Source organism: Amphiprion ocellaris, chromosome 9, assembly GCF_022539595.1.
Source record: "Amphiprion ocellaris isolate individual 3 ecotype Okinawa chromosome 9, ASM2253959v1, whole genome shotgun sequence".
NCBI classification, from domain to species: domain Eukaryota; kingdom Metazoa; phylum Chordata; class Actinopteri; family Pomacentridae; genus Amphiprion; species Amphiprion ocellaris.
The window spans coordinates 32,202,885-32,216,560 of record NC_072774.1 but is presented as its reverse complement, the minus strand read 5'-3'; the positions used below and the strand labels follow the sequence as shown (position 1 = coordinate 32,216,560).

General features: G+C 41.9%; 1 protein-coding gene across 1 annotated transcript in view; it reads right to left on the bottom strand.

The window, feature by feature from the left end:
- tgfbr2b (transforming growth factor beta receptor 2b) overlaps nt 1-13,217 on the bottom strand; it is a 39,911-nt gene extending 26,694 nt beyond the window's left edge. The window contains exons 1-3 of the mRNA XM_023278051.3: nt 12,963-13,217; nt 3,439-3,583; nt 3,133-3,323 (exon numbers count right to left, since the gene is read on the bottom strand). Coding sequence (XP_023133819.2) covers nt 3,133-3,323; nt 3,439-3,583; nt 12,963-13,047 — 421 coding nt within the window. The 5' untranslated portion in view covers nt 13,048-13,217. The remainder of the gene's footprint in view (nt 1-3,132; nt 3,324-3,438; nt 3,584-12,962) is intronic.
- Between the last annotated feature and the right edge of the window lie 459 nt (nt 13,218-13,676).

Here is a 13,676-nt window from a genome sequence, read left to right as displayed (position 1 = left end):
AACACACATGTCCCCATCTGATTAACTTCTGACAGGCTTCTCACTGAGCTGTCTATCAAAACCAACAAGTCCTGTTTGTGTTTGCTGTTGTGGGATCACAATGTTCACTCCCTCACTTCGACATTTTGAACACGTTTGAATGCATAAACACACTCGCTCTGTCACACAAAAATCCACAAGTGTGACTCTCAGGCAATAAACCACATGCACAAACACTCTGGTGAGCACGTCACAAGAATGTAATGCTGGGGAAGAACAATGCGAGGCATTTGCAGAGGAATAAGCCATGGCAGTGGTCCAACAAACAAACAAACAAACAAGGACTTCCTGCTGCATGCATCCTCAATGGGAGGAAGGAACCACAACCCTTAGCCTCAGGGCTCTCAGTGTGTGTGTTTCAGTGAGAGAATCAGGCTGACAGACACAAAGATAGATTATGATTTACTCAAACTACTGTACACTTCCTTGATAGGACCACTGAACCTGCCAAATATAGCATGAAGAGCTCAGGGTTTCAGTTCCCAGGATTCCTTGCTATAGTATGTCTTTATTATCCAGTGTGGTGAATGACTGCACAGAAGAAGACTCATTTACTGAATATAGCAAAGCCTAAATACAAGCTTGTTTACAAAATGTGGGCAGGAAATGGGGAAAAACTGACTGCCATGCTATCCTGCAGATAGGATTAGTTTAAGAGCATCAATGTGAGATTTCTGTCTTCAAGGAAATATGCCAGAGGTGAGTAAAATTGAATTTGTGGTGCTCAGGGCATGAGTAATTGCATTTGTAAAACTGGAAACCCACATCGCTTCCCAGAATTAGTGTAGCTGTTTCTTAAGATTATCCATAGGCACTATTTACAGAGACCACACATTTGTTAGGTACAAGTCAGTTCCATTTAAAGTTCTTCACAGAAGCTAAGTGAGCTAAATCTGTTTTTGAGTAATGTTGCAAACAGACAGACAAACAGACAAACGAACACCGATTGTCACACGTTCCTCGGCAGAGTAATAATGAAGCTGCCCTGTGTATCCTATGTGTGTTCTGATATGGACCTCCAAAGCAAAACCACAAGCACAATGCACAGAGAGTGGGAGATAGGGTGTCATTAGCGGATAACTTGCAATTTTTTTTTGTCCTGGAAGGAGGTCAAAACCTTTTCCTCTCTGCCTGATTAAATACTGCTACACAAAGGTAGCATGTGCTCTTGTAATTTGGCTGAACGGCAAAAGGGTTAAGTTCTAAAAACAAAAAAAGCTGTACAGTTTTAGCAAACTCAGATGGCAGGTTTTTATTTCAGCAGGGTGGAGTCTTAAAAACTGCTCATCCAATTGTCTGTTTCAACACTTGGCCAAACTTCAGCATTCCACATTATCTACAGCATGGATGTGTGTAATGTGCAGAAAAGACACAGCTCAGCTAGTGAGCTGGGAGATGGGAGAACTCTAATCTACTTTAATCAAACTGTAACATAGAAAGAGAATATATGAGTTTTCCCATTACAGCAGACAGAGTTTACCTCACGTCATTCAGCACAGAGGTGTTCTGTGTCTATGGGGCCTGTTCACCATGTGCTGGAGATGTTTCTGATTTGAGCTAAACACAGACAGGAAACCATATGTCTGAGCTCTCCAGTGCGGCTGGTCTACACAAGAACACACACACATACACACACATGCACATGCACACACACACACACACACACACACACACACACAAACGTCAAGTTTTTCTTCTCAGTGCTCTGAGAGGCACGAAGCACCCAGCTGTGTCTCTACAACCACACTGAGGATTCCCCCGATGCTGTTTACACGAAGAAGACACCACAGTTCCATTTCCTGTTGGTGATGACGGTGTATTTTCTCGTTATTCCGCAAGACAGTAGCGCACACAACTAGACCCCCCCAAAAAACGCCCACAACTTTGTAAACTTTGTAAGCATTTGAAGACACGGTCGGTTTCCTAGTCAGCGGTTTGGAGAGAAGGTCAGAGAACGAGGAGGAGGAGGTGAGAGGTTGACAGCAAACAGGAATGATGATTAATCAACAAATGGAATAACGTGTCAGCAACAGACAAATGACTTACAGTAAGACAAATTAAATGGAGAGGATAAGCGCACACATGCTTGGTTACTCATTAACAGTGAAATGAGGAAGCACTGCAGATGTGTTGCTCTGATGACCTGATGATTTTACAGCCGCTGTAACATCTAGTCCAGTTATCCGCTCTGCTTTTCACACGCTTGGATGAATTTGGCTGAGTGAAGTGGGTGTGGTGAGCATGACTTGTCTTTTTCTTTGTGCAGTCATATATTCATAGCAGATCAGTGTAAACAAACAACAAAAAAAACATACATTTATCAGAGGTCAAGGCTACCAATCATCTGGGTGGTTTATACTATCAAAAATGCCCCGGAAGAGCTGCCAAAAATATTGTTCATCCACTGCTGCCAAAAGTCCCTGGAGAAATTCACTAACTGCTCTGTTATGAGTAACTTTAGCAAAAAATAAAGTGCCCAGCTATGTTAGGAAGCTGCTGAGCTGTTCTTAAAATGATGAAAGTGTATATTTGTGAGCAGCTTTTGAAGATCTTTGACAGGAATGAATGTGTGCTGGCAGAGATATGGTGCTGGACCAACACATTACTGGCTTTGGTCATACAAAGCATTATTATAAGCAATAATGGACTTCTTTGGTGACTTGTTAACACTGGAATGAGCTGTAAACATAACCCTGACATGCTGTCACATCCTAATTTTGATGGTGAATATACTGTGCAAGTGATGACATTTTAATGCATTCAGCACATACTGAAGAACACGCCTTTAAAGTTGAGTTTGTGTGCACATGAAGAATTCAGTTTTCACTCATGTTTTAGCTCTGTTTTGGTCTCCACCACTAGTAGTTAAATACTCAGCCGTATTTACTGGTTACCTGCTAACTCTGCTTCTGTGGAAAACATTGATGCCAGTGTTGAGAATGAACCAATACAGGGAAATTCAAGATCAGCAAAACCTATTTAATGAGCTGAGAGGTGCTCAACTGGGGACCTGCAAGAATAATTCTCTACGGATTTATGAACATTTAACTGCAGTTTTAACCTCATTAGAAGATGCTGGTTTTGTGTACTCACTGGGGGAGAATATCAGTTGATCGTTACACTCATCTTCAGTACAAGAGCAAAAGTAAGCCGATCCATTTGTCGTGTTCTTCTCTTTCATCTGACAGGTGGAGCTATTGTAGTCATCCAGCATAACCCCGTACAGCGGCCTGGATGGCTCGTGGCAGAGGGTTTCGATGGAGAAGCCGGTCTCATTCTTCCTCCTAAGAGACAGAATAACAGAGTAGGGGTATAATAGCTAAACACTGTATATCTATCTACCTATCTAGTGAATCACATCTCAGAGTTGAAGGCAGGTTTCTGCACTCGGGTACCTACCAGATAGCGACACAGACCTCACTGTTGCTATCACAGATGGAGGTGATGCTGCAGTTGGACATGCAGGCCCCTGTGCCGCTGCATGTGGAAGCCTCCAGATCACAGAACTTACAAAGCAGATTCAAGGGGTAGAAAGGGAGCCTATCTGCAGATCACACAAACAAAAAGCATCATTAGGGGGGGCTTCATATTTCTGTCAAGCTATGTTGTCACATATTCAAATTTTTGTGATTTTTTTTTCGCATTGCCTACTGAACAGATTCTCATGAAATTTGCTGTGGGGATTAAAGGCCTCCAGAGGACAAAATCTAGTGGTCTGACAAAGCCCTGACTTTTCCTGTAGAATCCTTGAATCATCATCAGCCATAATTCACACAGCTGCATGGGAAACAGCTAAATCTGTTAACATACTGCCATAAGTGGCACATTACTACGTCACACTGGGCGGATCTTTCTAATTTGGAACACTACAAAATGCATCAGACGATTTTAAAATCATATTGTTACTTCTTCTAATTGGACTAATGCAAAAATAATGACAGTGTGTTCCAAACGTTTAAATTTTTTGCCTAAAATGTATTGGACAGCTGAAAAGGACTAGCTACAGATCCTGCCAAATTTGTGTTACTGCGGTGACAGTGCTATTGTTTATTTGTACGTAGTAGATAATGAATAATCAACAGTATGTATTTGAACAAATTCCACGAAACAGCACATCTGAACCCACAGTCAAAGAAAATCTATCAGCACAATGATAATGAATGAATGAATGTCTGAAAAGGCTTTCATAGCATCGTATTTATTTTTGACTTTTCACAAATTTTGACTTAAACTTACATATTTTTGCCACTAGGGGGCAGCACAACAAACTGTTAGCACAATGCTGACATATCACTTGACTAATTCAGTTCATTTATGGATGTATCAAACCATTGCCTACTAACACATTCTTATTTGATGCTGAGTTTCCTGCCACAGTGTCAATTTATTCATATTCATGTTTCTTTTAGGTCTGTTTTGGTCTCTACCTGTTCTGGAGAAAAATATCTGACTTTCTAGCTGCTAGATGCTCCACTATGTTAGTCAGCTAGTCTCTGACAGTGTCTCCCTGCTGTTTGGTACCAAGCAGGTAGTACTTTTAAGGTTTTTTTTCCCTCTAAAGCAGCTTCTTCCTTTGACTGGAAATGATTAGAGCAGTGAGAGTGAACAAAAGTCATATAACTGTGGGTTGTAAAACCGAAACACTGAGCTGAAAAACACTAAACTCTGCCCCAGAGCTGAGGGGGATTTTCTGTGGTTTAATCACTATGAGTGTCACGTTTCACATTACTCTCTGACGTTCGTGTATTGTTAATGGAAAATAAAACAACAAAAAGAAAATTGTGAATGCAGTTTTAAGACATATTCAGCCACAGATCTCCACTTTTACTGATTTAAATCCAAAGCCTCTGGGTCTGGTTTTCACACAAACTCTAAGTATTGTGTCACATTTAAACAGGTACACGTGATGCTGCAAACTACACAGGCTAAAACACACAGGAAGGCATCAGCTGCCTGAATTTAATCAGGTTGGGGTCATAAACAAATGTAAACAAAGGCAACCACAAGTAGAGCAACACCTCCACCTCCAAGCCACACTCTGCGCCTGGATCAACCACTTCAAATGTGTTAAATAAGACCTGAGGAAACCATCAAACTAAACAGAAATAGGCCACAGCCAGTACAACCATCACTGAATCAATACCCAGCCTGTGCCAAGCTACAGCAGTTCCTCAGATCAAAAAGAAGACTTCAGATACATGACCTCAAACCTCACAGAAACCATCTGGCAGGTTTGCAGTCAGGTACAGGAGACACTGAAAACTACACATTTCAAAGATTCGGTGAGGTCGGTTTAGTCATTTTGATGGGAACCTTCAAACCCACACAGAATCTTTGAAAGGCCTTCAAAATGTCTATGCAAAAAAAGACTTACTCTAAGAAGTCAATAATCAGGCATCTTCTTTTGTTTTTAATTCATTCATGCATCAAAGACAATGCAGAGTGTTTTATGGTCTGTTGTGGATGCTACAGATTTTCCTGAGGTCGAAGAGGAATGAATCAATCTGGGAAATATAAAGTCAAAACCATCTAACAAAATGTTTCACGAGGTTCCAAAAGAACACGATGAATACCATGACTAATTACAAACATGGGCAACAACTTAGAAGTGGCAATGACTCTGCACGACTTCGTTTGCTATTTACCGGATGTGCTTTTCACGTTTACCCGGCTATAGCTGAAGTAAATATCCTGATTCCTGCTTTAGGAATGTCACTAAGAGTCATTTCTGTCGTCCTTTCTGCTCCATAATAAAGAAATAATCTGCTTTCAGGTATGGTTACCCTGTTTGATATCATCTCTCTGGCTGATTGGAAGGTATTGCATGCAATACAGTGTGTCGCGTGCTGCCTGGACTGGCAGTGCAATCAGTAAAATCTTATCCCTGTCATTCTTCTTTGCATGACTCGAGCCGCCTTTACGTCTTTGATCTCCCTCTGCTCCGTGACCTGTTCAGACCTGCCTCTCCAATTTGAAGCCCCCTGAATGCTGATCTAGGAGAGACTGTAAAACAACCGGCTAAGCCATGTTAGCCTGTGCAGTTTACAGAGATTAAATATGCCTTTTAAAGATTTATTTTGAAATCTAGTAAGGGAAGGAAGGCTCCTCAGTGTGGCTTTTGTGTTCAAATAATCTTGACTTGCTGGGTGGGACGGAAGCTCTGTGTGTACCAGGTGTTGTGGTGCAGAAAGGTGGTTTTGGAGTCATGGAAACCCTCTTTCTGCTGGGAGGTCTGAGTTTAAACCTCTGTGTCGTCAAGCATCTGCCCTGGTTCAGCTTCACTGAGCCCTGAAGTCCTTGCAGCTCTGCACCGTGTATATCAGCTTTTGCTACTGTTCAGGTTGAACACCAGTGCTGGGTTTTTCTCCAAGTCCTAATAATGCCTGGGCGAGCAGCTCTTTCACCATTTTCTTTAACTTGTTACCATAATTACTGAAACTATGAAATACGTTCTTTGGTTTTACTGCTAACTTTCCAAAAATACACTACAGCACAATCTATTGAAGTTCGAACCTTCCCAATTTTAATAGTTTTCATAGCAAATATGGAAAATATTTTAACAGTTACCTGTTTTCTGCTCTTCAGACTCAGTGCTTCAAGCTGCACTAAAGTACTGAGTCTCAGCTCTGAGACGGTTTGGATCAGAGTTAAAATAACACGTGTAGGCTTTGAACACATAGTGGCCATAGTGGCCAAAGTGCAAGACTCAAAAGTAATTGGACACTTGGCTATTCAACATTTTTTGATTCATTTCAATGTTAGTTCAGGCACAGTTAACTGAAAATGGCCAGTTGACATTAAAGCACCGGTGGTGATAACGAAGCAGCTAAAAAGACAGAAGATCAAAAGTAGTGGTTGGTCAAAATTAGCACATGGATTTATTATAAAACAGCAGGTATGCATAGAAATATCTTGTAGAAAATCATTTGTATTCACATAGAGCACTGTAAATGAAGATCCTGGTTTAGTTGCACTTGTCAACAATCAAGAACCTTAGAGGATTCAGCATAAGATATATTGCAAACCATTGCAAAACAGAATGGCAAGGTTGCACTTTGGGGAAAAAAGGGCGTAAAAATTTTGTAACCACACAATCTAAAGTATACCTCCTGATCGGTCAAACACGGTTTGGATAGTCTAAACATCTTAAACCACCAGTGAAACTGTAACGTTGGTGTTGATTTCATCACTAAGAAGGATACAGATGCTGAACATATGGCCAGGGCATCAAGAAGAAGAGCAGAGAAGAGCCTTAAAAGGTGGTAAATCCTCGACTTGCAGAGCTGGTCTCCTGATCTCAGTCCTACAGAGCTACAATCCACCTGCTGAAGGCCAGACTGAGATATAAAGCATCTCTCTGTGTATGCCACACCTCTTTCCATCATTTTGTTATACAATTCTGGTTCAATTTTGCATTTTATTATCTAGTTTTGAGGAGGGTTTGCATCTTGTGATGGAACCTGTCAGATTGTGTTCATAATTAGACTTGACTAGACAGCTGGTAAATGACTCAGTGACTGTGGGGCATGAATGAAGCAGCAGCTGCCAGCCATTAAACACAAATGTGACTTCAGCTCTAATGTTGTGCACTGCTGTAAATTCTTCTTAGATTACCACTTTGGTCAGTATCATCAGTAGCAAACACAATCTGAGTGAACATTTTCTGAAGAATTATCTCACATCTTAAGAGACTCCTCTATGGAGTAAGGAAAGAAAGAGGATATGATCTGATATGACAGATAACCACTTCACCGTGATGAAAGGGGCCTCTCTCTTGCAAACAACAACAACAACAGCCCTCACATGTCTGAAATCCAAGACACAGACAAAACAAGCGCAGTCTGTGCTATCGTAAAATCACTTGACACGGCAGCACGTCTGCAGAGCCGAACTGTGAAACCCAACCGGACCAGAGGAGGACTTCAGCTTCTACACGCGTGGATTCCCAGTACCCTCCTACATGTCGTCCAACTCCACCAATTCTCCTTTAAGACCTCAGCTTCCCCGCTGCAGAGTGTTTGCATGGCTGGGTGTGTTGTGTGTGTGTGTGTGTGTGTGTGTGTGTGTGTGCGCTCGTGTGACACCCGATCACAGTCTACACAGCCCGGGTTATTCATTTAACAGGAAGCACAGTTAATATACTTTCAAGACACATTCCGTCACACAGAGTCTAGTTTGGGGCAGGACAGAGAGCGTGAAATAGCAGAGCGCTGACACCCACACACAACCTCAGAGACAAATAAATGCTGCTGATTTAGTGCCGCAAAGTGCCACAGAGACTACATGAATCTGAACGTGTAATGGGTTAGAAATACACTCTGTGAAGTCACTGAGCTCACTAAGTCTTTTATGGTGTTAATTAATCTTTATTGTGCTGTTGTGCAATACTGATTACACACTAAGTGCTCTTTAACTGTTTTTGCTTTAACTGTTGGTCTATATTGGCTGGGAAGGATGCATTCTTTATAACTGTTTATTTACCCTTTATACTTTTCATTTGCAGCACACATGTCCTGGATCTCTTTGAAAAGGGATAGTTCAACATTTTAGGAAGAAAGCTTGTTTTTCTTTCTCTAAGAGTCAGTTAAGAACAAAAATGTCACTTTTGTTTGAGCTGGAGTCAGAATGTGTAGGCCTATAGGGTAGCCTAACATTAAGACTGGAAACAGTGGGGAAACGGCTTCCTTAGCTCTGTTTAAAGTGGATAAAAGCCATATTTTAAAGCATGGATTCCCAAACCAAAGGTAACTGTGCCCTAGAGGGTACCTTTACAGTTTCTAAGTGGTGACAGGAAAGATTAGCTCAACTATTTCAAACAAAACAGGATTGACTGCAAGTGCATAAGTGCTAGGTAGCAATGGTTGGGTTCATTTTATATCAAAATGGTTCAAAGACTAAAGTATGGCAAAAAAAAAAACCAAAACACCACCAACCTAAATATTCTCATTTATAAACTGCTCTGGATTTATGATAAAATAACAGCATTCATGATCTTAGCTAGGTGGGGCCTGTCGTCTCACTCCATTAGTTTTAGCAGATCGTATCTCTACACTAAGTTAAAGGGTAACTGTGCATGAAGGTCTGTGCTGTTATGTGGGTCATTTTTGCAGCTGCTAAAATGCTCCTACAGCATCCTTTTTTATTACTGCTGCACTTTTTCCTGCTGCGAGTCCATGTGTAGGAATTACAGTATGAAAACACAAGTGACCTGAGTGCGTCACAGGAAAGTGGAGGAGAAAGTGTGGACTGACATTAACTGTACTCTTGATGGCTCCTGAAGGGACAGTAATTGAAATGTGAGCTCTCTTTGTGCTGCTGTTACTTTGGGAGGGGAAATCATGCTACTGTGACCAGCTTCCATCTGGCAGTCAGACCAGTGTAAAACCTTAATAAATACCAACTCGTTAGCACCGGAGACGGTGAAGACTAGATGAAGAAAGGTCATGCTCCAGGAAAATTTGCTGAATAACAATGAAGCTGGTGTTTGAAATTAACATAAAGTTCTATACGTAACATACATTTGCAGGAATAACAGTTTGCTAATTGCAATTCAGCAAATTATTCTGAAAGGCATGAATGCGACAACATTTCGAACATCTATCAGCTTGTCAGAACATTATGAGCTCTCACAGATGAAGGGAATAATGATTATCTCATAATGATATAAAGTTGTAGGATATCAGGCAGCAAGAGACCAGTTGGTTTCTTTAGTTAACATGTTGAAAGTGGGTGAAACAGGCAGGATACCCTTTGAAAAGGGTCAAATTATCATGGCCAGAGGACTGGGCCAGGGCATCTCCAGTGACAAGGTTTGTGTACCTACTGACAATGATCTGAGGAGGGACAAATTATGGACTGGTTGAGTGTTGGAGGAACGTAATCTGCAGTATTCTTGAGCTACTAAGCGCACCTTGTCAGCTGAAATACTTCCCTTTCTAGTGCTCCTCTCCTTTCTTTCGTTATCCAAACCACTGAGGACATGAGCTCACAGTGGATGGGAGGACAGACAGGAAACCTGACTGCAGTTTATCACTCATACGCAGGAAAGACTGCTCTGAACTGCTCTAATGTGACTGGAAAAAAATGAACAATCTGCACACCAGACAAACATTCTATAGGTCAGTGTCACTTAAAAGCCTTGAATTAATGTGTTCTAAATCAAATAAATTCTTACTATGAGCAATTGGGTCCTACAGGAACAGTTAAGTTCACATTTGGGATTTTTCTCATGTGAGACGTCAGCATTTGTGTTTCATGCCTGTGCTCTCCTCTGGTTTACAATAAAAGAAAGGCTCACTTGTTAAAAAAGGCGCATCTTTCTGTGTACCAATGAGGGTATGTAAATCAAAATGTGATCAGAGTTGTGAGGTTTTGTTACGCTGTCAGGCCACAGTCAACCAATCTTCATAAAACTACAATCCACAACCATTTTTGAATCTTCAGTTATGGATTTTTTTTAAAAATGGAAAAAGAAACAATGTTTTTGAGTAGTCTGTGCTTTCAGATGTCCCCATATATGACAGTATGATGGTTTAATGAGCACAGATTCCACTGTGAAGCTAAGGTTCCTCCAGGTCTATGCCTATAAAACCCCTGAAATAGATTTTATCACAGACACTTTTCTGGAGCAACGCACCACTGCAAATAAAAATAAGAAAACATCTAAGTGGGAATAAGAAGCCCTCTTCTTTTGGGCCTCGTCCTGTCACTGAAATGAGTGGAGACAACTGGCAAGAGGCTGCTCAGGGCTACATAACTGCCACAGCAGGCGGCTGGGCTCTCCCCCTCTGCTCCTGAAAGTTATCCTCCCACCTCTTTTCATTCACCCCTCTCTCAAACTTGGCCCTAATCCTCTCATTCCTCTCCATCTTTATCTTCCTCGCCTTTAACTCTCTCTCTCAGGTTCCCTTCCGCCTCCATCCCTCCTTCTTCTCTTTGACCCGGAGGATTCAGCGAAGCGACTCATGGGAGGGAACTTGACTAATATGGTAAAAAAAATCAAAAGGAGACAGTTCTGAAAGGTTAAAGTGGGTGAGCCCTCCTCTTGTCTTCTCTTCTCTTCTCTTCTCTTCTCTTCTCTTCTCTTCTCTTCTCTTCTCTTCTCTTCTCTTCTCTTCTCTTCTCTTCTCCACAGTAAAACCCAGTAAGATCAGTATAAACACAGCAGCAGTTTGCAGGACAGCTCAGGAGCCCACACACAAACTATTTCAAACAGTAAGAAGAGCTCTCTGGGGGCTCAAACAACTTAAATCAGATGCATATTTAATAACACACATGGGCAGAAATGACCACTCTCTTTTTCAACAAGCCTACTCTCTCCCTTGAAACCCTCTTTCTTGACTGGCACCTTTGAAATATCTGTCTTGGCTGAGTATACGGATCAGGAAAATGCACGAGCGTACAGTGGCCTGTATCTCGGCATGATGGAGATTCCCTGGAAAGGAAGGAAGACGTAACCTTCCTGTGACAACCCGCCGAGCGGATGGTTATCGACATCAGTTGAAAGCAAACAAAGAAGGAAAAGAGAAAAACAACAGAGTCCAGCCGCTGTTTGGATAACCAAAAATGTCAAGCTGCTCCGGTACTGGGAGAGTGGTGAGCAGCTTCCTGTGGCCTGGAGGTGATCTGCAGAAGTGTGAGGTTCAGAGAGTGGGTGCATGTTGGTGTGGAAGGACAGCATGGGGGCGTGTGGGTGGAAGTTCGTATGTCTTCTTGTGCATATGTGTGTCTATTTGTGACACATAATGCAGCAGGACCACACAGTCCTTCTGGTATGTGGGATTTCCAGGTTCAAAATAGGCCCCGCTGTGGGAGGAGGGCAGGAACAAACAGCAGAGAAGACAGAGGAAGGAGCAAAGAGAAGGAGACGTCTAATGGGGGCGACACAAGATGTGATTTTTACAATATTTGTTCACATCAGCAGAGACTTTTCATCTTCTTCTCAACATTGTGCTCAGTCTAACCACTTGTCAACAAGCTGGGGGATGTTTCTGTGGTTAAGTGAAATGGGAGCTGTCACAGTATGACAGATGGCAAAGAGCCAAGGCTGTTAAATTGGTGCTGTTAACACATGGGAGGGAAACAGTGTGACTGTCATGAAAACAGTTTACAAGGAGATTAAAATTCGCTATTATAAAAAAAAAACCCACATATTTTATTGTGATCATGTTGGGGGGGTCATTTTATATAAATTCATGCTGTGCAGCCAAATAGTGTTTCCACCTACAGAAACGCAATGATGCACAAGATTTCTCATCTGATCCAATGATGCAGATATAAAACCATAAAAACATGTTGTTCAGAGATGCAGCTTTAATAAACTGCTGGAACAAGCCTGTATAGTTATTCCCCTTCATTAAAGGGCATCTTTGCTATTTGTTTTTCATTTTACTGTTATAAGTTAAGTATTTTGCACTTTGCATCAGTATTTTCACTTATTAATTTATGTTTGTACAAATAATGACTTTTAGAACTCCCTAGAAGCCATGTTTAAAGTAATCCTTCTCCAGTGACAGCTACTGACCTCTAGGTTATCACTATACCAAATAATCTGGCAATAATTTCATATTTCTCTAATCTATTAAAACTTGCGGCTGGTGTTTTGCAATAAAAGCTTATCTGCTAGTCGACACATATTTGTTTTCATGCACCCTGTGGACAACACTTGCAGCAGCCAGCAGAAGGGAGCATAGCTGAGCAGTGTATCAGACCGCTGCATGAGTCACCTGTTGCGCCTGACTGTTCTCGGCGCTGCGCAGCGCCATGCGTAACGCGCTGGAAGACAACTTTCCCAGAACTATGTCAATTACAGGAGTCTTGTTGGTTTAAATCTTCGGAGGATGACTTCAGTGAGGACTGTAGTGAGCTCATGAGCAGTGGACAGGCAGGAGAAGTTAAAGAAGTTCTGGATGTGCGCAACTCACCAGCGGTCCCTGGCTCCAGCAGCGCAGTAAAGAAAAGGACAGATAAAACTCCCCGTAAAGATAAAGAGCTGCGCTGATCCTCCATGTTTCAGAGTCCGAGTCTGTCCGAAGATTCTCATTCACGTCAAAAAGTAAAGGAAAACAGAGTCCAGAGGAGGGAATTTAAAGTTTGAAGTGTCCGCTGTGCTGTGCGCTCCACTCCGCTCAGCAGCTGGAGAGTCACTGCTGAACCATCCATACACACTCACACTAAACACACACACTAAACACACACACACTCACACACACACACTCACACACACACCGCTCCGACAGGAAACCGGAGGAGGGAGGAGGACTCTCTCTCTCTCTCTCTCTCTCTCTCTCTCTCTCTCTGTGTGTGTGTGTGTGTGTGTGTGTGTGTGTGTGTGTGTGTGTGTGTGTGTGTGTGTGTGTGTGTGTGTGTGTGTGTGTGTATGTACCTGCCTACCCAAATACTGAAGATCTGAACAGTAAACAGCTCCTTACACATAAACTCAGTTATGAAAAGTTGCCAGCCAACTTCGGAATATCACAGTACCTCTACTGACTTACAGAAACTGTAGACTCACACAGCAGGACAAACTCAAGAACATACACTAAAACACGCAAAATACACTAAAATATACAAAAATGACCAATAGCCAATATTTTTTATTGTAGAAAGGCTGCATTTCAAGACATCAACATATCAGC